The sequence below is a fragment of the Alosa sapidissima genome, chromosome 17 (assembly GCF_018492685.1).
Source record: "Alosa sapidissima isolate fAloSap1 chromosome 17, fAloSap1.pri, whole genome shotgun sequence".
In the NCBI taxonomy this organism is placed as follows: domain Eukaryota; kingdom Metazoa; phylum Chordata; class Actinopteri; order Clupeiformes; family Clupeidae; genus Alosa; species Alosa sapidissima.
This window is the reverse complement of record NC_055973.1, coordinates 747176-774138: the sequence shown is the minus strand read 5'-3', so window position 1 is coordinate 774138 and position 26963 is coordinate 747176. Positions and strand designations below refer to the sequence as shown.

The 26963-nt window shown below is 39.9% G+C and overlaps 1 protein-coding gene across 6 annotated transcripts in view; it reads left to right on the top strand.

The window, feature by feature from the left end:
- The window catches only part of nphp3 (nephronophthisis 3), a 193776-nt gene that overhangs the window by 1386 nt on the left and 165427 nt on the right, over positions 1-26963 (top strand). For 5 of the 6 annotated variants that reach the window (XM_042068006.1, XM_042068005.1, XM_042068007.1 and 2 more), the window contains exons 2-6: positions 4368-4407; positions 8340-8772; positions 10378-10503; positions 15005-15155; positions 15264-15416. In XM_042068006.1, the coding sequence (XP_041923940.1) occupies positions 8449-8772; positions 10378-10503; positions 15005-15155; positions 15264-15416 (754 nt within the window). In that variant the 5' untranslated portion in view covers positions 4368-4407; positions 8340-8448. The remainder of the gene's footprint in view (positions 1-4367; positions 4408-8339; positions 8773-10377; positions 10504-15004; positions 15156-15263; positions 15417-26963) is intronic. The other variant, XM_042068003.1, reaches the window with a different exon arrangement.

Sequence of the window (26963 nt, the reverse complement as noted above, 5' to 3'; positions counted from 1 at the left end):
TGTTAGCACTCTGTTTTAAAAATACATAACATAAGCATCTAACAGAAAAAAAAGGCTATACAGCTACATGATTAACTTAAGTTTTATGTGTTGCGATTATGAGGGGTCCTTGGAGAATTTTCCACTCCATGAGGGGTCCCGGCCCACAAAAGTTTGAGAACCCCTGCTATAGCCAAAACGTCACATTGTTCGGGCAACCATATTTTCTGTTCTAAACATGAGCCTAGAATGGCTAGTGCTGCCACTAACGACTAATTGTCTGACTAAATTTCTGCGTCTAATTCAGCTTCAACTGTTTAACGTAGAAACTTCGTTGAAACTTTGTAACGTAGGTCTTGAAAATGACACCTGTGCAATGTACTTTTCGTTTCTGTAAACTATATACTTTTTGAAATATTAACAAAAATCAAGCTTATTAGTTACTTAATTGGCACTATGACATCACAATGGGCTAATTAAATTGATTTGCGCCTGTATCAACTGCCAGCTGCTCAACTAGGCCCCCTCAAAGAGTCAATTAATCTGACTGCACCTGTATCAACTTTTTCTGCTCAACTAGGCCAACTGTCTCTGTGCCTCTCCATTCTACAAGGATATAAGGCACATTCCATTAGTGTTGTCACGATACCGAAATTATGACTTCGATATGATACCTGCCATAAATATCACGATGCTCGATACTGAAACGATACTAAGGCGAAATCCTAAGATATCTGGAAAAGAAAGGACTCATACCTCCTCCAAGTGTATTGAGTCATTTGTGTTGAATTCGGTGCACTTTTGTAGTGTGCAGGTCAATTCACCCTTCGCTAAGCCACACCCGAAAACCGCCACAGGCCAATCGTGGCTTAGCAACCCGTCACTAGGCACAGGAGGTCTGACAAGCTTTCGAGTTTTGCCATGTTAACCTGTGGAGACTGAAAGCCTGTGGGTCATGAAGGGCACTTATTTGGATGTGTGGTGCCCTAACCCACGTAAAGACACAGTGAAATAACATGTTACACTATAGAAACATGATATAATTGTGAAAACATATTGTTCTAACTATAAAAAAATGGCATATTGCATGATATTTCCATAACCGCGAGATACACGCTTCACGATGACTGCAAGTTAACAGATGGTTCACCAAGATGTATAGCCCATCAGCAATCTATTTAAAATAACACCTATTTGAAGTACCATTCATGATATGTTGTCAAATACTGAAGTTGTGGGAATTACATAGCTTAAATTGTATGTTTCTTTCGTCCCCCATGCCTGTTCCATTCATTCTGGCCAGGAGAGTCGAATGAAACAAAACGCACATTCGACTTCTGCTTGACTAACTCATGAACGGTTTTGTTCAGAGCTGTAATTCCAACTGTATTTGACAGAGGACAGATGTAGGTTGCTAGTGACAAAATATTAGCTTTCAGTGTGGTACGATGTCTTTGTAAATGACATTTCATTGAAAAGTCCCGGTTCTCCCCCAATGTAATAGAAATGCAGGGTGCTAAAGCTTGTCAGGCATAGCAACAGAAAGGAGTGCGGGATTTAGCGAAGGGTGAATTCTGGGTTCTAAACTTACTACATAATTATTATTTTTTATAGTCAGTAAAATAGTAGACCTGTGTGATTAAATCCTTTATTGTTTGTTATAGTTCATTTACATTGTGTTGTGTTTTGGCAATAAAGTAGCTTTAAATAGCCAAACTAGGCTAGATCAAGGTCAGTGTTGAAATTACTGCATGCAAATCACTGAATGCTATGCAGAGGGGCCTAATCTTTAGGCCATCTGATGTACAGTATAGGCTACCCTAGGCCTTCCCGTGTTCATGGGATTTCTTTGACAGTTGCAAAGGGAAAATGTGAGGATAGTCTTTGCGCCCAGTGTGCAAGTACAACGTTCCAACCATCCAGGTCTTCGTCAGATAGGCCTACACCATTACCTGTTGCAATATATCTGTGTGCATTCCTACATTACGTCTATTTCTTTGATAACATGATTTGCTACCACGTAACAATAAGCCGCTATTATTATTAGGACTCAACACGCTTTGGTGGTAATATATGCTGTGGGCTTTAATTAGCGCATTTCGGGTAGCCTATCCTACATCTGGGCAATAATTATTGAACAAATTGCAGTCTACATGCCATGACAAATATTACCAGTAGTACTGACCGAACATGAAATAGATTGTTTGGTAGTGTTGCTAATGTTATTATGGCGTGGACATTGCGCTTTCATCACGTTAGCACCCTATGATTACAGCTCGTTATGTCTCGTCAAAATGATTAGCCTACAGCTCGTTATGTCTCGTCAAAATTAAGTGATGAAGGAAGGTTCGCTTTATCCCAGAGAACCATACTCGTTTCACTTAGGCTAGACTAAAACAGAAGAGAAGAACTTGGCACTAACCATGTAGTTGTGTTTTCTATAGCATATTCGTTAACCTGTCGTTCTTTAAAAATGTTGATGTCTGCGAGGTGTTTAGCCAAGTTCCATGCGTAGCCTACTGCTTTTAAAGTGCCAGGTTAGGTCAGGTTAAAAAATGTTTTTGACAAATGAAGGGACATGAAGCAAGATAGTACTGAGTAGGGATTTTTCTTGAAAAATCAACTTTAAATACAATAGAACAATATTTACAGTTATTTTTATAACTGAATTTGAATGAACATTCCAGACAGTGATGACCTCATAAGAGGGAGTCCAGCAAAGTTGACCATAGGGGAGAATGGGTTTTAACTGCATTTTCTTTTACACTGATAAGGCCAAAAATGTTCTCTATGACATACCAGTGGTTCATAAGCATGAGCCTGACTGGCAGGGACAAAGTAAAGACAAATAGGCTACAACATTTAGGTAAATCATGGCCATCAAATCATCAGTGAGAAATTGATTAGGGGTGTGAGTAGGATCGGATCACTATTAGTATGTATCATGGCTTCAAAATGCCAGTTGTCATTTGCCATCACATAGGCTTTCATATACAACAAGTTAAGTAGAATCAGTAAGCAAATGAATAGTCTGTCTATAGCTAACATTAGTTGATAAGCAGATGTGTGTGTATGTGTGTGTGTATAAAAAGCATATATGCCCATGGTTGGCTGAACACAGACTAATGAGTTGCTTACTGATTCTACTTAGTTTAGGCTATATAATGGTCTATATGTGAATGGCAAATGACACAACTGGCATTTTCAAGCATTGCTACTTGCCCATATCCTCTTCATCACATTTTAAGATCAATAATGGTTGCCAGTAAAGAAAAAAGGTAGATATTTGTATGTCAGGCAGGTAGTAGACTCTACCATGACATACTGGAATGAAGTCATATTTTTGGCCTCATCAGTGTAAAAAAAACCTACTGTATGATCCCTTATCCCATGTGTTTTAATTGACCAACTTTGCTGGACTACCTCTTATGAGGTCATCATTGTGTCTGGAATGTTTCCTGGAATGTTCATAAATTCAGTTATAAAAATAACTGTAAATATTGTTCTACTGTATTTAAAGTTGATTTTTCAAGAAAAATCACTACTCACTACTATCTTGCTTCATGTCCCTTCATTTGTCAAAAATGTTTTTTAACCTGACATACGCACTTTAAATGACTTTGAAACACATTACAACATACAAACGGGCCTCTGTGTACCTGATTGCTTGCCTTCACTATTCGCGATGTATCCGAAATAATTCCAGTCCAGATTTCACATCACCTTTTGTTTTATCCACAAGGCCGAGGACTGTCGGCAAAGAACTATGTTGACGTTACTGCGCACTCACTCACTCAGAGCTGCCTGCCTGACACGCCCACTTGCCTATATGCGTGCAAGGAGCAGAGAGCAGCAGTTCACACAGACACAGAACGTTATTATTTTAATAAAGTATCGATTCTAAAAACGTCGGAAATCGTATCGTTTTTTTTGCGTGAAGGCATCGTGATACCTTTTTAGGATCGATACACCGTGCAACACTACATTCCACTTACATACTTTTTATCCATCCATCTTCTTCAAACCATTCACTCATCCACCCATTAAACCTTGGGGGGACCTGTCTTTCAAAAAAATATGAACGGGAGTCAATGGAGAGATAATAATGATTTTTTGGTCCCATTCCAATTGTGCCATGAATTTCACATATAATATATGTGCATTTAAAAGATAGACTTTAAAAGTTATGTTAGTTTTGTGCGAATCCGCTCAGTGGACTACATCTCTCGTCTCAAACGGTGTTCGTCACCAACGAAATAAAACGATACGACTAAGCTTAGCTGTTATGCTAGGCGATGGTTACATCTTGCTGCCAGCTATGTCACTTAACAGTAGTTTATGTACAGTCTTTGGACGAATACAACTTACCTGATGTGTTTAATCCCCAGGGCCTGACTCATGGTATTTTCATCGGCAAGGGAAGCTCAGGTAAGACCTGTTGCTAGTGTAATCCAGTGTGGCTGTGAATGGGCTAACATCACTAGCGCGACTGATGGGTTTGTAGTCGTTGCGTTGGAATTACGATCTTTCACAATGTTGTAATTCAGTAGTTAGAAAACAAACTGCAAATGTCTTTACATGAGAAATTGTCTTTAAAATTGACAAACATCATATTGGTAATTGAAGGCACAAGTCGATCTGGACCAGGAAAATAATTTCACTTTCGCCATTGACTGCCATTCATAATTTTTTGAAAGATAGGTCCCATGGTGTCTAACAGAAGGGGCGTGACTTCGACTCTCTATTCATAGAAGGGTGAGCCCACATAGCCTAGTCTCTTCTGTGAGATGGAGGTGCGCAAAAAGTTTCAAAAGTTTCAACTTCAAAAAGCTTCGTTCACCCGATGCCAGTCACTGATCGCAATTTCAAAGTTCGGGAAGGTTCGTTCAATATTTTTAAGTTTTAAATGTAGTAGCCTATCTGTCCCCTTTGGAATTATATATCAAAGTAGCCTATTCAGCTCCTGAGGTCCTGGGAAAAACAACTTAGGGCTAGATTTTTTGAGTTTCCAGTGGTTATGAGGTACCCTGGAAATCCAGAGTTCTCGCGAGAGCACAATGGAATTGTCTCTGCGAGACACTCTGGCAAAGAGCAATGATGCACGTTACTTTTTCCCCTTGCATTCCGGGGAACTAGCTAAACTGGTGAAGACAGCGCTGCAACGTTGGAGGACAGTACACATTGGTCGTAGTGTTATCCGATTGCCGAAATCCGAAATCATTCAGAGTAAACATGGTCTAGTGTTATCCAATTGCGTGCAGTGATATTTTTAAATGCATGCTTGTTGCCGCCCCTAGAGTTGGGCCATTACATTGCTCTTTGCCAGACCCTTAATCTTTCTAGATTATCAGGGTCTGAATTTTCCAGGCTAGTTATGAGGAGCAATATGAGGGAGAAATTTGGTGATCATTGTTTTGGGACATTAACACTTTGAATGCCGCGCTGTTTTCGGAAGCTTTGGCCCAGAGTGCCAGCAATCTAGATCATTGTTGACTTAGTAGTTGATTTTTGTAGCGCCACAGCGTATTCTATGTTATAGCTATGGACACACACTATGTGTAATGTGATTGGTTGGTGCCGTCCGTAGATTGGCTTGATTGGCCGGTGCCGTCTGTCGGTGCAGCAACAGCTGAACTCCTCAATGCGAGCAGCGGGAGAAACGCGACGCGACGTACCCACAATTCAGTTCGGCAACGGATCACGTGAGCCCATTTAAAGTGAATGGGATGCGTCTCCAGCAACGTGATGCACGCAGCTGTGTGTGGGAGCCGTCACTGATTCGACCCAAAGCAGCAACCATCAAAAGCCAGTTATGATAAAATGTCCAGATAAAATGTCCAGATCTTGTGTTTTCATGAGTTTTCGATCGTCATCTATTTCAGTTCTATTCATCATAGAGTTCCCAAAATCGCACATAAGGTGTGTGAGTGTCTATTTTCGTAATTTAAAAAAGAAAAAATGCAATATTGCGTTCTTGGCACTCAAAGTGTTAAGCCTGTTAAGACTTTTCCATAGGCATCAGTGAAGGAGATTGAAGAAACATGCTGTCACATCAGCCTAAAGGTCATAATATGACTTCATGCTACATTTAAGGTACTTAGTGATTATGAGGAACAATATGAGAGAAATTTGGTGATCACTGATCGTTGTTTTAGGATGTGAAGCCACATTAAGCTTTTTGCTTACAATAGGTGTTAATAAAGAATAAACGCTTAATGTCATCTTTGGCCTGGTGCGACGGCCCAATTAACCCCCCCCTTGCGATGGCCCTGTGAACTGATGAAAAAGTATTATAAGAACAAAAACATTATTAACCCTTAGAACCCGATTGACACAAAGTGCGTCAAAAAACACACCCTTTCTTCTCTGTTACATTGCTCCGCGACTGTTCATCGCAGCGAGATGAAACCTATATTGCGTGACAGAGAAGAAGTGGGGCTTTCCAACGAGACCACGCACTTGTCTGCACGATCAAGTATGAAAATAAAAAAAAATTATGAAATTAAATCAAATTGCATCATATTTACAGTCTATACTTCTCTGCGCTCACCTGCGCACCCATTACTCTCGTTTGAATTACTCGCGAACCCGTGATCGCATAGATATGGCAAGCACATCAGATGAAAGAGGAGACACAGGGCTATCCATTGGTACCATGTATATCGATCCTTCTGGCTTATAAAAACAGATGAAATGACTGCAAAATATTAACGTCATGTACACAAACCAACGCTGCACACCAATTACTCTCGTTTGAATTACTCGCGGACCTGTGATCGGATAGATATGCCACACATGTCAGATAAAAGAGGAGACTCAGAGCTATCATTTGATACCTTCTGGGTTATAAAACAGACGAAGTGACAGCTAAACAATAACTTCATATAGCTGGACTTACCCCACATTTTTGTCTGTTTTTGTGGCAAAGCATGTTTATAATCCAACGCTATCGTGTGTTTCTCTACGGCAAAGCATGTTCATAATCCGGTTTTGAGATCCTAGCAAATTCCTGCATTGCATCCAATTCAAGGCTCACATTGCATCCCAATTTGTTCAACAAAGAAACACATTTTTTGCCTTTACTTTGTTCATGGCAATGCAGTAAAAAGTTAAGAATCATTATGGCACACATGCTAACATGCAAACTTGGGTCAAGTCAGGTCAGATCAGTTCGTGTCATAGATATGGAGCGCAGAAAGGTCATTTTTCATCACTAAAAAAAAAATGGCATTTATTTCCATAAATCACACACCACATATTTCTGTAAATTGCTCAGCCCCAGAGTATCCCTCCAACATGGCAATTATATTACCCGATTCAGGACAGTCTGTCCTACACACACATGAAATGCATGTAGAGCTATGGGCTTGCTATGGTGAGATACAGGTCAAAATATAAGAATTTTTATAATACGCTTTTTATATTTTAATTCTTTAAAAATCAAAATAAAATCAATGCTAGTACTAATACATGACATGGCAGATTTGGATAGCCTAGACTCTGCTGAAGAAAAAAAATATATAATATGTGTGTGTGGCACTTACAATGACCAGAATAAATCCTTATGAATAAAGGTAGTGAAAATGCCCTAAAAACAGCTTAGGGTTTTAAGGGTTAAACCCGGGCTTTTACCAACATAAGCCTGTGACAACTAAAATTGTACCTAAAATAATGGATAATACAGAAGGTGTTTCTAAGAACTACTTGTTTACTCCGCTGCGCGTTGGGGCTGTTGGGGCCATTATCCCCTACTTACTTGCTCACATGGTTCTTGGTAGGAGTTAATAGTTAATAATTGAAGTTTGTCTTAGTATTTGTTTCTGTAGTAATTATCCAATTATGCTGTGTAATTTATTGATAATATTGTAGATGTTGCTTAGTAAAGTATGTATTTTCTCTGTACTTACCCTCATGTTACCTGTGATAATTGTCTAATATACCAAAACTTACCACGTACCTACTGTACTACGTAAATACCTAGTAATTAGGGGACTGTAAAAGGATTTAATGTTTGTTTTTTTCTCATGCATTACATATTGAGCTATAATCATCACCCCGAGAGAAGAAAAACCGTTAATGTCCCGTTATACAAAATGAATGGACTCGGAGGAAGAAACTTTCACTGTGCGCCGTTCTTTCAGCCTCGTCCATTAACTCTGTATAACGGAGGCTGTTATCCTGAAAAACTGAGTAAAAAAACATGTCAAAACGAGTCAAAGGCTGAGAATTAGTGTGTGGTTTTGTAGTTTTGGTGTGGGGTTGTGTGACAAGCACATATTTAGTGTGTAAGCAGTTGAAACAAACAATGATAACCAGAATAATTTTTAATGCCAATTTATTTATTGTTTAATTTACCACAGTTGATCCGCTGGTTTTCCATCATGCAAGATGAATCAGGAGCATTGTTCAGTGGTATACACCAACACCAACCTCTACTGAAGGGCAATTTGCAAATTCTCCGTCGTCATCATGGGGACAGCCTCTTCACTTGTGAGCCCTGGTGAAGTCATTGAAGATGCATATGGTGGCGAAGGTGGTGAAGCTTGTGAAATACCAGTAGAGGTGAAGCCTAAAGCACGTCTCTTACGCAGCTCCTTCCGTCGTGGTCCCAGAGTGATTGGTGCCAGCTTTAAATCCACTGGGTCTGTAGACCTAGAATACACAGCAGAATATGAGCGTCTTCGTAAAGACTATGACATTTTCAGAGTCAGCAAGAATAATGAGATTGCATCCATGCAAAAGAAAGAGGCCAAGTTGGATGAAGAAAACAAGCGACTGCGTGCTGAGCTACAGGTAGAACACATATAGTACCCTCCAGAATAATTGGCACCTCTGCTAAAGTTGACTAAAAACTGGAATAAAAGATAATCTGTTGGTGATTTATTGTAATCTCACAATGAAATAAATTAGGAAAAATCCAACCTTCACAAGAGAAGCAGATTTATTTTGAGAAAAAGGAAAAATCTCATAAAGAAATAAATATTTTTAACAAAAACACTTTGCTCACAATTATTGGCACCCCTGCTTGTAGTACCTTCTTAAGCCTCCCTTTGCCAATAAAACAGCTTGAAATATTCTCCTATGACACCCTATAAAGTTGGAGAATACAAAGCAAGGGATTTAAGACCGTTTTTACAAAATCTCCCCAGATCATCCAGATTCCTAGGTCTACACTAGTGCATTCTCCTCTTTGACTCACCCCACTGTTTTCCTATGGAGTTTAGATCAGGGGACTGAGATGCCAATGTCCGAATCTTGATTTTGTGTTCAGCAAACCATATTTGTTTTGATCTGGACATTTGTTTTGGTTCATTGATCTGATGAATGATCCAATCATGACCAACTTTTAGTGTCTTGGCAGAGATTGACAGATTTTCTTTGAAAATGTTCAGGTTTTTCTTGGTGTTCATGAAACCATGCACCGTAATTAGGTTCCCAAGGCCTTTGGGAATAAAAACAACCCCACAATAGCACTGCCCCTCCACCATAATTATCATTAGACATATTCTTCAGTATATCCAATCTTCTATGTATGCCAGACACACCTAAAGTGTTTCTAGCCAAAGAGCGCAATTTCCATTTCATCTGACAATAGACCACACTTCCAGACAAAGTCACTGTACCATTCAGTAACTCCTGCCGTTTACATTGGTAATTAAATAACTGGACAGGCTTTTAACTGGCATGCCCTCTAAATAATCTATTAGCAGTGAGGCCACTTTTGAAGTTTTGTTTGGGGACTTGGTGAGCCCAAGATGATACCCTTGTCTGTAACTCTCCAACAGTGGTTCTTATCTTGCCATCCTCCATAATGTACGTGGGGGCAAGATAACCATCGGTCTTTATCAAAGCATGTTTGTCACATTTTCAGATGATTAGAACCTTTAAATAATTGTTTTAACTGTAAATATAGGCATTTTCAACAAAGTACCTAGTTGTCAAAGACATTCTTTTTATTTAAATTTAGTGTATTGTCTTGTCTTTCCGATGTTGAAAAATGACTAGAGGATTTAGCCTCTGTGTGACTTTATTTTCATACCATAGTGAAAATAGAAAGTCATGAACTACTTCTGAAAGTTCACAGACACTCTGATTAACTTAAATAAATTGAAATTAGATAGGAAAATGCTTCTTTTAGGTTTTGTTTATAATATTTTTCAGGGGTGCAAATAATTGTGAGCAACGTGTTTTAGTTCGTATTTATTTCTTTATGAGATTTTCCTAATTCATTTCATTGTGAGATTACAATAAATCACCAACAGATTATTTTTTATACCGGTTTTTAGTCAACTTTAGCAGAGGTGCCAATAATTCTGGAGGGTATTGTAATTCAGACTGTTATTTGTTGAGAAAAAAACATCCACATATAAATTAATAATTTGTTGTCAACCTGTAAAGGCTTTGCAGAAAACCTACCAGAAGATCCTGCGTGAGAAAGAAAGTGCTCTGGAGGCAAAGTACCAAGCCATGGAGAGGGCCTCTACATTTGAGCATGACCGAGACAAGGTCAAGCGACAGTTCAAGGTGAATGCATCGTCATGTTATTGTTTTACATTTTTAAACCATAAATTAAATTTGGTTAATTGCTGCAAGTGTGTTTTAGTATACTTAAAGATCAATGGTTGTGCAGGAAGTGGTGTTTTGTTTGTTTGTTCATTTATTTATTTATTTATATTTAAAATAATTAGCAGATGGTTTTGTCCTAAACAAAGTACATTTGTATTTTAAAGGGGAATTATGCAACATTTTCAACTTAATGCTGCAGTTGGCAAGCAAGATTTTTTTGATCATATTCACTGAAACTGACACTATGCTCCGACAGAACAACATAAATCAGTCGGTTTTAAAAAAAAAAAAAAACACACTTTTACCTCCACCTGTTATTTGTTTTGCAAAAATCCACAGCTCCCGGTTCTTCTGGTCCAATCAGAGCAGGGCTGTGTGAGATCTGACTGTCCATCACTGTCTGGTGCAGTCTGGTGCGCAATGACGAGCACAAACTCGATGAGAGGGTGCTCGTGGTAGTGGGGGAGGGGCATGAGAGTTGTAAACATTCAAAAGTCCCTTCAATCTGTCAGACTTGCCAACTGCAACTTTAATGACACAGTTTAGAAATAATTGTGATGGTTAAATTACCTGTTGTGGTGAGAATGGCGGCTTTCCCTGCTCCCTCTACTGTCTCCTAGCGGAAACCAGCCTTGCAAGATCTGCACTAGCGTGTCCGGCAGTGTTTGAATCCGGAAGTCCTGTGAAAAGCGAGTTAAAATTCTCTGGACATACATTCGCCCCCTCAAGCAGGGGACTTCACATTTGCATGTGGCATGCGCTTTGCTCGCCGCTAGGTTGCTCTTGGTTGAGGTAATAATGTCCCAAAGATTTTTGTTATGGTCAGGCTTAGTGCAAAAGAATTAGTAGTAAATCTTTAAGTAAATGATTTACAGTGCGGCGTGGTCATGGTTGAACTTTGACTGTGGCACATGCAGGAGCGACAAATCAGAAAAACGCCACTTGCACTGCTCAGTGCAGCGGCAGACCAGTTCTTGAAATATGCACCCCAAAGCTGTAGGTGGAGCTCTGTAGAGAGAAAATACGACAACAAAATATATTGTAGCCTATATTCATGTCATTATTATCCTATGTAGGCTACTACACTATTATTACCATCAAGGACATAAATGAATTTAGGCCTATTGAGGAAAGGAAAATTGCCAGGAACATGTTTATTCAAAGAAAGAGCTTTATTAGCACAGACACACAACTACAAAGCGAGATCTGCACTCGCAACAAATGGTAAGCTCATGAGAAGCCCAAAATCCACAAAGGTGGCTGTTTGCCGCCTCGGAGCAGTAGGTAACTGGCGGCATACTGTCTGAATTTGGTCCGTTTTGGAGATGTCTTTTGGATCCCTGTAGGCTACTTCAGAGTCTGTCTCGCTTCCAGCAGCTGTAAAAACAATCAATAAAGACAATCAGTACTGCACGATGCACTGTGTAGGCTATGGAAACAACACATCTAATGCACCTGAAAAATAGTCCCCTAAAACGGATCTTACCCTCTTCACGATCAACTCCGAGCTGAACTGTTCACAGCTTCCGCCTGCGAAGGTCTGTGGGGTATACTACGAAGCACGTTAGACATATCTAGGCTATGAAGACATATCGAGGCTTCACAAAGCCTTGACTCAGGGGTATACGTTAAGTAATACTACGATAGCAGTTATGTGATATTTGTCAAACTAGGCCTTCAGCTCAGATCTGCGCGCGTTCTCGGTGTTGGGATGACGTTGGCCAATCGTGAAATGTGGAGACGCACAAGACCGCCTCTATTTAAAAACAATTACTTACGTATTCATGAGCGATAGCTTAATCTACACTGCGGTAATTTTGTGTCTAACCTATAACATCAAATAAATCAATTGTCATCAGTCGTTGTATGGTATGCACGCCCATAGTGGGATATTTGCATGCACAGCACTATTAAAGCGCATTCGAGATCCAAAATGTTAGTAGAGGCGGAGCTCCACCTGTAAGATATATGACAGAATCCTACACGTGAGAACTTCGTTTTTAAGACAATTGATTGGTCAGTGGGTGGTAAATTACACGATTTGAGCGATAACTTAGCACATAACCTCCTCCCGACCAGGTTTGGTTGACAGCATAAGATACCATGGTGATATAGCGACACTAAAACAGATCCACTTTCGTGTCACAGCATACCCTGGCTTTGAGCCCAACATACCTCGCTAACCCACTAATCGAGATTCGTAGTATACCCCACTGGTTATTTAAGCTCCTGCGTACTGTCTCGTAATAGGCTAGGTCTAACAGGCAGCTGGAAAACAATGTAAATCACTGTAAAATTAAACAAGGAAGGAGAAAACAGTAAAAGTTACTTACACGCAATGGCGTCAAGACTTGCAGACATAGCTACTGACGGTTAAACTTCTGTCTCTGGTCATGCGCTGTGCGGTTAGAGCAACAAATAAACATCAAATTTGGCACTGCTTGTGCCCGTAGCAAGACATTTTGTCAAGTTTGAAATCATTCAGACGAACGGTTCGACATATATGCAAATAACAGACACACACACACAGATGCACACACAGACAGACATTCCTGTCATTAATAGATAGATGATCATTAAACTGTGAAGTTTCAGCCAAATCAGCCAATATATTGTGACTTTTTGACAGATTTTGTGTTTATTCAGCGAGATATTTATATTCTTTGCACCACCATTTTGACACATTTCAACAATCCCTTCACTATTCAACATCAACAACACTAGTGCAGTGCCCATTCAAACATGCCATGCCTGTAGAAAATCCGTAGACCAATTACACGCCTGCACGGCTGCTTTAAAAATAGGATGATAGGAAAAAACATCATTCCAGCTGAATATTATATCATAATATATTAGCCTATAATTAATGTGCAGTAAGAAGAATGTTTGACATTTGACATCCAAAATGTTAGTTCCCAAAATCGCACATAAGGTGTGTTAGAGTGTCTATTTTCGTAATTTAAAAAAATGCTAAAAACTTAATATTGCGTTTTTGGCACTCAATGCATCGGAACAAAAAACGCAATATTCCGTTTTTGGCACTCAAACTGTTAAGCTAACAAATACTCTGATGGGTTTTATTTTTTGTGAATTCTTGTCGCCCTCCAAGAAGATGCGCGCGCGCGCGCGCGCACACACACACACACACACAATAATATTCCTATGTATGGAAATAGGCGGATTCCTATTTCCTAGTAGGCTATCTCAAATAGGAGAATAAAGTAATCTCTGCTCACACACAAAGTAAGTAAGTATAAGTATACTCTTTTGATCCAGTGAGGGAAATTTGGTCTCTGCATTTATCCCAATCCGTGAATTAGTGAAACACACTCAGCACACAGTGAACACACAGTGAGGTGAAGCACACACTAATCCCGGCGCAGTGAGCTGCCTGCTACAACAGCGGCGCTCGGGGAGCAGTGAGGGGTTAGGTGCCTTGCTCAAGGGCACTTCAGCCGTTCCTACTGGTCGGGGTTCGAACCGGCAACCCTCCGGTTACAAGTCCGAAGCGCTAACCAGTAGGCCACGGCTGCCCCACACTGTTAGTAACTGTAGTGTGATTACTGAATTTAGAAAAGTAACGTGTTACACTACTCATTACTGACAAATGTAATGTGAACGTGTTACACCCAACTCTGTTCACAACACTATTTTCGATAAACTAGCTTGTTTGTTGTTGTTAAGCTTAATGTGTAGGGCTATCCGGTCCATTGCAAGATGCATCAAGATATATTCATACTGGTTTAATATCACAGAAGTGTCAAACAATGCCGAAACTTGGGTCACTAATAATAGAGCTAATATATTTGTTGCGAGCAGGTCTATGCATTTCATTGAAACTGGATGCCATGATAAATAGTTTAAAAACTTTAATGTGAAACTAAACTTATTACAAGTCAGAGAAATTGAGCACACCTTGGGTCAGTTTGTGCACAAAATTACTTAATTTATTTACACTGCAAAAAATAAAATATAACCAAGTGTTATTTATCTTAAGATCAAAAAATATTTTGAATGCTGCTTTGATAAAGTAAAAAAAAAACACAATGTATGTGATTCAACACATTATTTCTGTTATGTGACTGTGTGGAATTTCTTTTAAATGCCATGAATTTATTCCACTTCCTGTCATTCCAATTCAAATTCAACTTCCTCTGGGGCAGAGCCAATTCAATTAAAATTCCTTTGTCTTGTTGCTGTTGTGTTTCTGTTTCAGTTTCCCCTTTGGGGAGGGTTTGGGCCATAAATTTAATCCTAAACCATCATAAGTTAAAAGATATAACACCTTTGTCAACTTATATTGTACAGTTATAGTCTAATGAATTTCACTTCCTTAAACACCTAAGACATCATACAGTATGTTGACATAGCAGGCACCGTTCACTAACCATGACCATGACTGACATCCTTCACAAATCTCAACTACCTTGACTTGAAAATGCTCTTTATTTATCAACAGATATTTCGTGAAACAAAAGAGAAGGAAATCCAGGATCTGTTGCGAGCCAAGCGGGATCTGGAGTCAAAGCTGCAGCATCTACAGGCTCAAGGTGTCCAGGTTTATGTCCCTGAAGATTCTGACTCTGATGAAAACGAAACAACAGTGGCTGGTACGACCAATTAGATGATTATTCAGAACTGATCGAAAACCGATAATTACATAACATCTGGAGATCCATCATAGCTTAATGTTTGCCTCTTTTCTACCTCATCTACAGCTGGTGGCATGCAGTGTGAATACTGGAATGGGTGTGTGCTTGGCAGTGAGCCATCTATGGGGAGTATGATGCAGCTTCAACAGAGCTATCGGGGGCCAGAGTTTGCTCATAGTTTGATGGATGTGGAGGGACCCTTCGCCAATGTTAGCAGAGGTCTGCACATTTCAATATTTATTAAAATGTTGTGTGTCTTACCGACTAAGGTTGTAATGTCCTACTAACAATAAACCACAAACAGGGGTCGACCATTACAGGTGTATGTATTTTTAAGGACCAATAGCGATATCATTTTCTAATGGGTCTGGGTGGCAGATATTTTGGGCCCAATAGTCATTTATTTAGCTGCTGATGAAGGAATCATGTTTCTAAATCTATTTGGTATTGTTTTTGGTATGAAGACACTTACCTACCGCTCTCTGGAAAGAACATTATTATTATTATTATTATTATTATTAATAATAATAAGACAATTTTACTCAACGCACTGTCAGACAAATTTGTTTGTTTTCAGGATGATGCGTCTTAAAATAAGTCAAACTCATATCAAGTCAAGTCATATGATTTTACGAGGAAGGGCTAGGTAAATCTCATTATACTGAATACAATGCTTTAGCCCTCTTTTGCCTCAGAGGGGTGTGCTAGTGTAACCTGGGTCCCAGGGTATGGTTCTCACCTGTTAAGCCTGCTGTTTAACCAGAGTAGCTTAAGCACCCCTACGATATAAAGGTTATACTTCGCTCTGTATTAGCCAGTGAATGGCGTCAGTATAGACCACCTTAAAGGTCAGTCTCCATGAAAAATATTTAAACAGAATATCAAAAGTAATGAGTAAATATAATTCCCTGTGTGGATATGTGTCAAAAATGTACACTAAAAAGTAGTGATTCAAAAGGTAGATATAAGCTAATTACTAAATCTCTGTGTGGATATATAAAGGTACACTAAAAAGTAGCGATTCCAAAGGTAGGTATAGGTTAATCAATAAATCTCGGTGTGGAAGTAGTCATAACCCGCCAATAAACCTGTATGTAAACTCCCACAAATCAACATTGACATCAATCATCCGTAACAAGTATGCAGTATAGTGCAAATAATCTCTACGTTTGAGAACTGATAGCAATACCCTAAGGTGACTGGTCACTCAACATACAGTAAACATATAAAGACATAGACAAGCTGGCTAAATAAAAATAAAACCCCCATTGCAGGCCTGTTGAAGTTTGTAAAGGAGAATTCCGGTGTGATATTGACCTAAAGTGTGTTGAAACATGGTTTATCGTAGGTCAATATCACACCGGAATTCTCCTTTTAAGCAACATACCATGCACCAGAGTGTGTTTCCCGCACAATAGGGCCGCGCGATCAACAGGTGGCTATTCGGTGGCTGTTCTTCCTCGTAGCTGGAGGAACCACTGGCTTTCTCCTGGTCACCAGTGGCGCTATCCGGGCGGCGGTGCTCCCTCGACGGCCACTCAGTGGAACCACATGCTTACCTGGAATCCTGTGGCGCTAACTGAACAGCGGTTAAACTAGATAAATCTCAGTGAGACGTTAATTATTAAAACTAACGTTACGGTTTACCTCAGAGCAACTGACCAGAGCCGGACAGTAACGGAGTACATTTACTTGAGTACAGTACTTGAGTACAGTTTTGAGGGTTCTATACTTTACTCGAGTATCATTTTTGGGGAGTACTCATGACTTTACTCAAGTACATTTGAGAGGCAAATATTGTACTCTTTGCTCCACTACATTTCTATCCATAGCCGTGAGTACCTGTTACTACTTCTAAAAAAAAAAAAAGGAAAAAGCAAAAATCTCGGAAACCCTCAATTTGTTGTTTCCCTCTCAAACGTGATTGGATTGTGCAGGCGCCGCTGATTGGGACAGCCAGCAATCACCTTCACCTTCTTAGATTTCGATAAGAGACGAAACCATGGACGAAACAATGGATGAAGACGCAACAGGTCCATCCCGGGAATGTGCCAACCTGTGGCCCCACCTTGCCAGACTATTTGAATTTTCTGAACAAGTTAATGATAGTTTTCGCTTCAAGTGTTTCAATTACAAAATAGTATTTTGTATTTAAAATACGTATTTGAAATACATGTATTAGAAATACTGCCCATCCCTGGCAACATGGTAAAAAGATATAAATTACTTGATTTTACTTTCAATTCCTTTTACATTCTCCAAGGTATTAACATTAACATTTTTCATAAATCCATGTAGGATGTTTCTGTACATAAATGTAAGCACTTTGGCGGTAGTAATGCAATATTTAGAAAATGTACATCTGACTGTTGTACTTTTACTTGTACTTTTTAAAATTTAGCAAAGGGTATCTGTACTTTTACTCAAGTAATGAAGCTGTGTACTCTGTCCGCCTCTGCAACTGACTGCTAGCCTAACGTCACTAGCAGAAGTATGCTAGGTTAATCTTCCGAAGATGAGGGGGCTGAAACTTCAATAACGTTAATGTCAATAACTAAAAACGTAAAACACCCGCGCTGGTGTGTATTAACCTCCCGCTTTTACTTGCTTTTTCTGAAGGGGGGTGGGGGTTACTACCTACTTTCAATGTAACATACTGTTTTGGTAGTTACCTCTCTTGTAGGAACCCAAATTTCTGTAATTTTGTCTGTGTGTGTGTGTGTGTGTGTATTTCACCCATGGAGGTATTATATATAACTGGAGAGAGTGACTAAGGGCCCCATCATGACATTCTAAAGCGTATGGTCACTCTTCAAAAGCTTATTCAAATTTAGTAGGATGTCCAGTCCACATCGGGAAGGGTTTCATTATCAAACGTCGAGCGCATGGAGGTGTTCCTAGGTTTTCTAATCAGTTATATGGGTGTGTTTGGGGCATAACATCATTTAAACCAATGAGAATGACATCTCGCGCTTTGCGCCGTTAAAGGGAATGACAGATGTCAAATAAATGCATCGGTATTTTGGCATTCAATGGCGCATTTGAAGGAGGCTGCTTGTGAGACCGTATGGAATAGTTTACCCCACTAAACCATGCTTTACTAAAACCTAGCATAGCCTTTGCACTCGTCTATTATTTGAACTCATTGGCAAAGTGAAACTAACTTCACCAAGGTGTCAGTCAACGACAAGACAGTTATATGCAGTTACTTTCACTACTGACTGACAATGGGTTACCATCAAAAACATAGGCTGAAAAAAAGCAACACTTACCCAAATATTGCTCAAATGACTGAACAAAACAACATTTATCCTGCAGAGGAGTTGCTTATATCTCGTGACGGTGCGTCTTCAGCTGTGCTCCATACGTGTCTCTTGCCTCTCCCCTAATCACTTTTAACCGTCATTACCAATTTGCAAATGATGGTGAATAACTACTCATCATGAGATGTACAGTATTTCGTAATATCTTTATTCTAATTATGTTTCCCATTGTAATCGTGCAATTTGTAATGTTTTGCATGGACGTGCGCTGGTGTGCGTTCATGAATGATAGAAGGATGGTGCGTGCACCTGCCAATATGACTGACAATACGCTCTTAAAATAACATATAAACAACTCGCCATAGACTTCTGACCAGGTGTACAATAGTGATTTTTAGACAATGCGCCAGGCCCCTCCCTAGGTTGTTAATTGCCACACCCCTGGGCGCATTGTTTAAAAAAATAAACGTGCAAAATACCGAATTAAACTTTGCGTGGGTGGAAAACGAGTTTTATGCGCCAGTGTGCAAAATACAGCCCTCAGTCCCGCCCTCCATACAAATGAATGGTGGAGGCTAGGCTAGTAAATTCATAGTCAACGTCATATTGAACACTGGGGTTCAGATCCAGCGCCGGTCGGCTCTGACCACGCGCCAAGTTCCAAAGCTGGAAATGACGCATGGACCAACATCGATTTTTATAGGATATTATTAAAACTAACGTTACGGTTTACCTCAGAGCAACTGACTGCTTGCCTAACATCACTAGCAGCAGTATGCTAGGTTAATCTTCCGAAGCTGAGGGGGCTGAAACTTCAATAATGTCAATGTCAATAACTAAAAACGGTTTTTAGTGCCATGTGCAGTGCATTTTTACAGTCTATGATTAGTTTGTTTTTTATTTTATTGTTTGCCATCTCATAGCGGGTGCTCTAAACGTATTCTAGCGTTGGCCCATGACCAAATCAAGCCAATAATAGCCAGTAGCCACAATAATGACGAGCCAGAGCCCTCAATAGCCACCCTGTTTCGAAAATGGAAGATAACGCACAGAACGGCCAGCCTGAGCGGACAATTACGTCCCCAACTCATCTAAAATGTGGTGTCTGGAAATACTTTGCGTTGTACACCGCAGATGGTAAAGTAACCGTTAAAGAGAATGTAGTCTGCGGACTCTGCAAAAAACAGTTTACTTACGCATCCACAACATCCAATTTTCGAGCTCACCTGTCGAGTTACCATCCAAATGGGAGTCAGAGCCACAGACGGCCAGAGCATCGCCAGACGTCCATGTGTGATTGCAAACTTTCCGTAAATCCTCAAATTATGTCCGGGGTCTGCTATTTACTTGGGCTTAGGGTGAGGCAGACCTTTTGGTTTGGGATTTAATTTACTTTAGGACTGTTTTATTATATATCTAAATGTTGAGACTGATGGGCACTTAAATATAGGGGGTATTTGATGGCTCACTGTGAGGTTTCATGTAGTTGAAAAAGTGTCGGAATTTCCAGCTGTTTATTGCGAGACAAGGCAGCCGCTTTCACTCATTCATTGAATGTGCGCTGTGCTGTAATGGAAACTTTATTGTGTAGCCTAAGTTGAGTTATTTTTTATAATGCATGGTGCACTTGTTTGTTCAACAATTGTGTTTAAATGTAGTAGCATACTGCTTCAGCCTCTGGCAAGTTCAAAAGGGGGCTGCTAGTGATGGGTAGAGAGCAACGTGTTGGAGACCCATGGTGTAGGCTATAATGAGACAATTAAGGGCTTTATGCCGCTGTTGTGTAATTTATTGTCTTTCATCATATTGAGGCTATTTTTGTTCGGGACAAACAATAACGAAACAAGATCAATACAATTATCTTTATTTGTCATGCATAACCATAATATACATGTCTTCTCATAAGCTCCTTAATTACGCACTGAATAACGTTTGGCTGTAGCCGCCGGATAGGTACCCGCCCACCAACATGTACGCGCATGAGAGCTCGTGCCCAACACGGATTTTCGTGCATGGAGCTGGTTCCAAATGCTCCATGCAGTGCCATATTTGAAAATGGCGTATGCTAACATGCCGAAGCTGCACTCTCTTGACCCCCTGGTTCCACCCCTATTCCCCCACCAGATCCCACCCACTGAGCAATCTAATAGGCGGAGAGTGATAGCTGACAGTTAACTTGTCCTATGACATTTGTTGTCTTCGCTTTCAAACTAGGTTTCCCCACCATGAAAACTACAGTTCATCTCACACAAACCACAAAAGTAAACAAAGTAGCAAAATGCCAATGGTCCATTTGGGAGAATAGCTAGTAGACTAATAGCTAGCTAGCAGACTAATAGCTATACCATGTAGGTTAGACAAAAATAAACTTGAATTTCCCCTTGGGGATCAATAAAGCATCTATCTATCTTCTATCTATCTATCTATCCATATGTGAAAAAGCAGTTAGCTAGTAGCTAGAGGGTTGTGATTTAACCCTGGGCTACAATACCAACTAGAATTTTTGATCTTGATATAAGATTAATAACACTTGGTTAGATTTGATTAGATAAGCAATTTTTGTAGTGCAGGGGTCCCCAAATAGTTTGGCCCAAAGGCCAAATTATGTCAAGCATGCCAAACCAAGGGCCAAAGCATCCAGGATTAATCATGCATACACCCGTATTGTATATTTGACCGCAACATTTACTGCACCTCTGAAAGCAAATCAACAACATTGTGACAATATGATACCTGACCAACTTATCATAGATCGATAGATAGATAGATAGATAGATAGATAGATAGATAGATAGATAGATAGATAGATAGATAGATAGATAGATAGATAGATAGATAGATAGATAGATGGATGGATAGATACTTTATTGATCCCCAAGGGGAAATTCAAGATGACGGCAAACTCAACACACCCCATTGTAGTAATTTGTATTAGAAATGAACACAGACAATGACCTGTCTTTAGCCTGCTGGCATATTTACTGAACTGTTTCCATGACAACACACAGATATATTTCTACGGCCCCAGGTACGGGGCATCCTGAGGGTCATACTACATCTCCCCTTCTCCCAAAGTAGTGACAAAACCTTAAATAAAAGTGTTCATACCTGATAGGACTGCCTTAACTGTAGATCACCTAGTCTATTCGAAATATTAAACCTGAACCAAAGATATTAGACAGAGTAAACATAAACATGGCACTGTCTATTATGCTTAATTCTAGGTGCTGAATACTATGTTACAAAGTCTTTAAGCCCTCTGTATCCACCCCCCTCCCCTTCCCCTTCTTCTGGCCCTGCTGCCTGTTCTGTGTCCTCCACGGCTGGTGGTGGGGCTTGTATCTCTGGGAGGGGTCTGAGGTGTGCTTTGTTTCTCCTCACCTCTTCTGAGTCTGTTTCCACTACATACAAGCGGGGAGTGTCTGCTTTTCTAAGCACTGTGGCAGATTCTTTTGTATTTGTGATCCAGACTCCTGCTTTTAGCTTCGGTCTTACAGTAGCTTTGTGTCTGTGATTAAAGTCAGCTGTCTGTGTGTGTTTTAGTTGTTTGTCCTTGTCTGCAAAGGCTTTCCTGTTTGGCCATTGAGGTTTGAGTTGAACAGGTGACACTGGCAATGGTGAGTGCAGTCTCCAGCCCATCAGGAGTTCTGCTGGTGATAGTCTGTGATGCAGCGGTGTGACTGTAGGCCAACAGAGCCCTGTATGGGTCAGCATTTTTCTTCAATAGGCCCTTGACAATTTTCACAGCTCTCTATGCCCATTGCACTGTGTAAAGTATGGGCTGCTGGTCACATGTCTGAAATCATAGTCTGTGGCAAATGAGAAGAAAGAGCCTGAAGAAAACTGAGGGCCATTATCAGTTATAAGTAGTGCTGTCAGTTAAACGCGTTATGAACGGCGTTAACGGAAACCCATTTTAACGGCGTCAATTTTTTTATCGCGAGATTAACGTTCATTTTGGTGTAACAAACTTTGTCGTTTTTTTTCACCTGCTGTTGGAACAACTAGTAACGTTAGAACAACTACAACACCACACCGATCTAGCCAGACCGGAAACTAAACAATAAGCACTGACGAATGGAATGGAACAGAACGTTGTATGTGCTGCATACACGCCCCCTTTTAGGGGGAAGATGACTGATATAATGGAAATCTATGCTGCATCAAAGTGGAGAGCGAAACGTGCTTATAGTAAACTTACTAAATCTTGAAACAAACATGAATAAAAGGCACAAAATAAGGTTTTGTGTAAGAGTTATATGTGTGTTTATGGGGTTAATGTGACCATGTTCCTATTAGTCCAGGCAATCTATATGAAAAAATCACCCAACCCAAAACTAATTGCAACAGAAATGATTTTTGTTGTATTCAGTTCATGAAACCTTCCCAAATCACATACCAAAAGTCCATGAAAATCCAAGTGGTGGAACATTGTCAAAATTGGAATTGTGTGCATAGGTCAATAGCGAAAAGCTGCACCTTTGGCAGTTTTATTGAACTGTTATAGTACAGGGGATATGTGAAAATTAGGTCAAATTCTTTCATATAAGCATGAAACTTGGTGAACTTGTACAGTTTGGAGCCCTGAACATTTTCAGATATAAAACAATTATCAAAAAACCCTAATGGTCGTTGTGGCAACTATTAAATGTTCCACTATAACTGAATTACACCTATATTCTTCATTATATCTCCTGAACCAAACATGGTATCTCAGAACAAGTGATGCCTACAGGGATGAGCAGTATTTATGGTACATGTGTTCCATATTTCAAATACAAAATATATCGTATATTCGTAATTTGTATTTGACTGGGTTGAATAATTTGTATCAAAATGCTTTATAGGTATGTATTTTTGTAGTTTAAAATATTGACGACTATTTTTGGTAAAACCAATACTTTTGGTTATGTGACGACATAAAAGTGCAAAACATTGAATGTAGCCTCTGACTGGTGCTGACTTAGAAATTTGCCCACACTTGTGATAATATTGACATTCAGGAAGATGATCCAGTGCAAGTTGAGTAACTTTAGGTGGGTCAATATAGGGTTCAACATCAAAAAAATTGATACAAAAGGTTTTTTTATGGATTCTGGTACTGTTAGACATGCTAAATAACATACTAAAAATCTAGTAAAATCTGACTTTGAGAAAGGGGTCATTTTCAAGATGGCCACCAAAATGGCTGCCAAGAGGTTACAATAGCTATGGGCCCCATCATGACAGTCAACAGCACGGCGCAAAGCGTATAATCATCACGATGCAACACTATTCTACTTTAGAATATTGTACACTATTGTACAATATCGTTATGCCCGTCTCTTTTATTGAGCAACGCACCAAGGTGTGTGGCAATTAACGACCTAAGGAGGGGTCTAGCGCATTATCTAAAAATCGCTATCGTACACTACCTAAAACGCATTACGCCACTGACCAAGAAATACCTGGTCAGAAATCCATGGCGAGTTGTTTATATGTTATTTTAAAGGGACACCAGGCAAGCCTGATGCCTTTTCTCTACAAAACTCCCACACGCTCGGTCTGAAGCTCTTTTCCTTTTTGTTTGCATCTTCCGTCAAGGGTTTTCGCTGCTTCTTCGCCGGCTCTGCCATTATACACACGTTTGCAACAATCGCGTTTCGTTAGCCTGCCCCTGTGCTGTGAATGCAGGATGTAAACTGATCCTGCTTCGGTCGGTGGGTACGATACACTGAACTTGCAAGCGGGATATTCTTCCTACAGGCAGTAGGGGCGGGCGAGAGAGTCTTCATTCGCCCTGTAATGAGTCATTTAACCATATACCGACTTACGAAGATGAGTAATTAAACATTGCCTGGTGTCCCTTTTAAGAGTGCATTATCAACAGTGATGGACGAGTGCACAATTACACCCTGCTTTTCTCGTCCACAGGAACGTGCACCAGCGCACATCCATGTAAAACCATAGACTGTATATCGAACTGGACAGTGTGCCGTCTGTTAAGAGTGATGCGAGCGTTAGTCCAGAGCCCCCTGGTGGCTGGCTGCAGTACAATGTGTAACTCCGCCCATCCCCATGTATTTCAATGGCCAAGTAGGCAACTTTCCGTGTCACTTTTCTCACCTAAAACTATTTTTGTATCAACAACTTTTTATTCGAAAAAATAGTTTTTCAAGATGCTTCAATACACACAATTTTTCTTTTCTCGCTGAAATTATTTTTTTTTAATGTTATATTAACAAATCTAAAAAGGGCGTGTTTACACCTATGATTGACAGCTGCCTGGCTGCAGACACGACGCTTTGTCCATTATGTTTTACCGTATAGGCTGCAGACACTACCACGTCATCGCTCACTTATTTTAACGACACCTGATTTCGACACATAATCTAACCTAAATAAGTGTTGCTGTTATTATCATTAGGCTATATCTTATCACAGTCTGACTAAATACATATTGATAGTCATACATTGTGTAGTTGTTTGTAAGAGACATCGTTGTTAGTTGTGACCGATTCTTTGTGAAAAGATATGTGCTGTTCTTTCGTAGATGCTAAGTATATTAGCTCATAGCATGCTACATCATGCTAGCATTAGCCAGTTGATAGGTAAAGTAAAAGGGCTCTGCTATATTGATCCGAAGTGACGTTAGCCATAGTCACCATCATTTACAGTCCTACTTGTTTCAAATGGTATAACGTAACCAGTGATTGCCGCCATCATCGTTGCAACTTCATTTGAATACACTTTGTTACTGGAGAAAGCGATGGGTTTCATTAACGTTAACTCTTGCTTAGTTTTGCGAATGGCAATTAACGCCACCTAGCCTGCTAGGTCAGGGGCAGGGACAGCCGTGGCCCACTGGTTAGCACTCTGGACTTGTAACCGGAGGGTTGCCGGTTCGAGCCCCGACCAGTGGGCCACAGCTGAAGTGCCCTTGAGCAAGGCACCTAACCCCTCACTGCTCCCTGAGTGCTGCTGTGGTTGCAGGCAGCTCACTGCGCCGGGATTAGTGTGTGCCTCACCTCACTGTGTGCTGTGTTTCACTAATTCACGGATTGGGTTAAATGCAGAGACCAAATTTCCCTCACGGGATCAAAAGAGTATATATACTTATACTTATAGGTCGACAACCTCGGTATGCCCATTTATGAATCAGCCCGACAAATAACATTACTTGTGTTTTAGTGAACACATTATTGGACCATAGCTTAACGTGAGGAGGGATTCAAAGTTACAAATGGCCAATTTCCTTAGTATGCTCAGAACAGCGGTATCTGAAAAATGCGTTAAGGTATCGTTGTTACCTGCGATTGCACTGCTGGAGAAGCATTTTGCATTGGTATGATTTGATCAGGTCTTGCCAGTGATGTGTAAATCCTCCCGTAGACGTACATCATTTCAAAATAATACGTCTAAATTGAAAACTGTGACAACTCATTGATAGGCTCTCTCAATATGTCTGTAATCGTATGCCTCTAACACATGCTTGCTAGTCTCACCAGAGAGGGTGCTCCATTATAAATCAAAAATTGTAATACTGCAGCCTTCATGTCAGCTGTAAAAATATGAGAACATGGACCTACAACATCAGTATACTCTGTAAAATTTTACACATAATCAGGAAGCTACTTTGCTGTTCAGTGTGTGATGTGTTTAAAGTGGTACTACGTTTAAAGAAAGATTTTTATTCTTTGTTTCAAGTGCATAAGAAAATACCACATTATGATGATGATGGTTACCCTTAACAAATACAAAACAATATAATACTTAAAACGGGGATCAATCAATAGCCTACTGAAATAAACAATGAAAATGAGGGGGGAAAGCAATAATAAATGATACTGCCCATTCAATCAATAATATAATAACAAAAACAAGACTACATTAAGGAGAATATCAATAATAAACAATGTCAAATTAATCAACAGCCTATAATGAAAATAAAACCGTACTACTGCATACAAATCATAATGTATAAGAAGTGCTTAAAAGACCAAAAACTATCACAAGAACGAAAAGCACTGGGCAACTCATTCCACCGACATGGAACCACTGAGAAAAAGAGTCTTGAATTTGACATAGCGTTTAAGACTGGTCGACACAACAGACGCTCATCAGAAGACCGCAGTGGGCGGATGTATATCTTGATCATTGAATTAAAATAACAAGGAGCAGATCCAGTCAGTGTCCTATAGGCCAAAGTGAGAGATTTAAATTTAATTCTGGCTACTGTAGGGAGCCAATGGAGAGTAACTAGGAGAGGAGTTACGATGTGTCCTCTTTGGCTGATTGAAGACCAGTCATGTTGCAGCATTCTGAATGATATATCACACAAAAGAAATTAAAAAAACATTCAATATTGATTTAGTATCAACCAATAATTATTCTGATAATATTATTGTAATGTCTACATCTTTGTGTAGGCTACAGTTAAATACTAAGCAATGGCCTCTGACTTAAATACCAAGGCAGTTAAATGACCGTGGTATGGTATAGTCTACGTGATACACAGGACTAC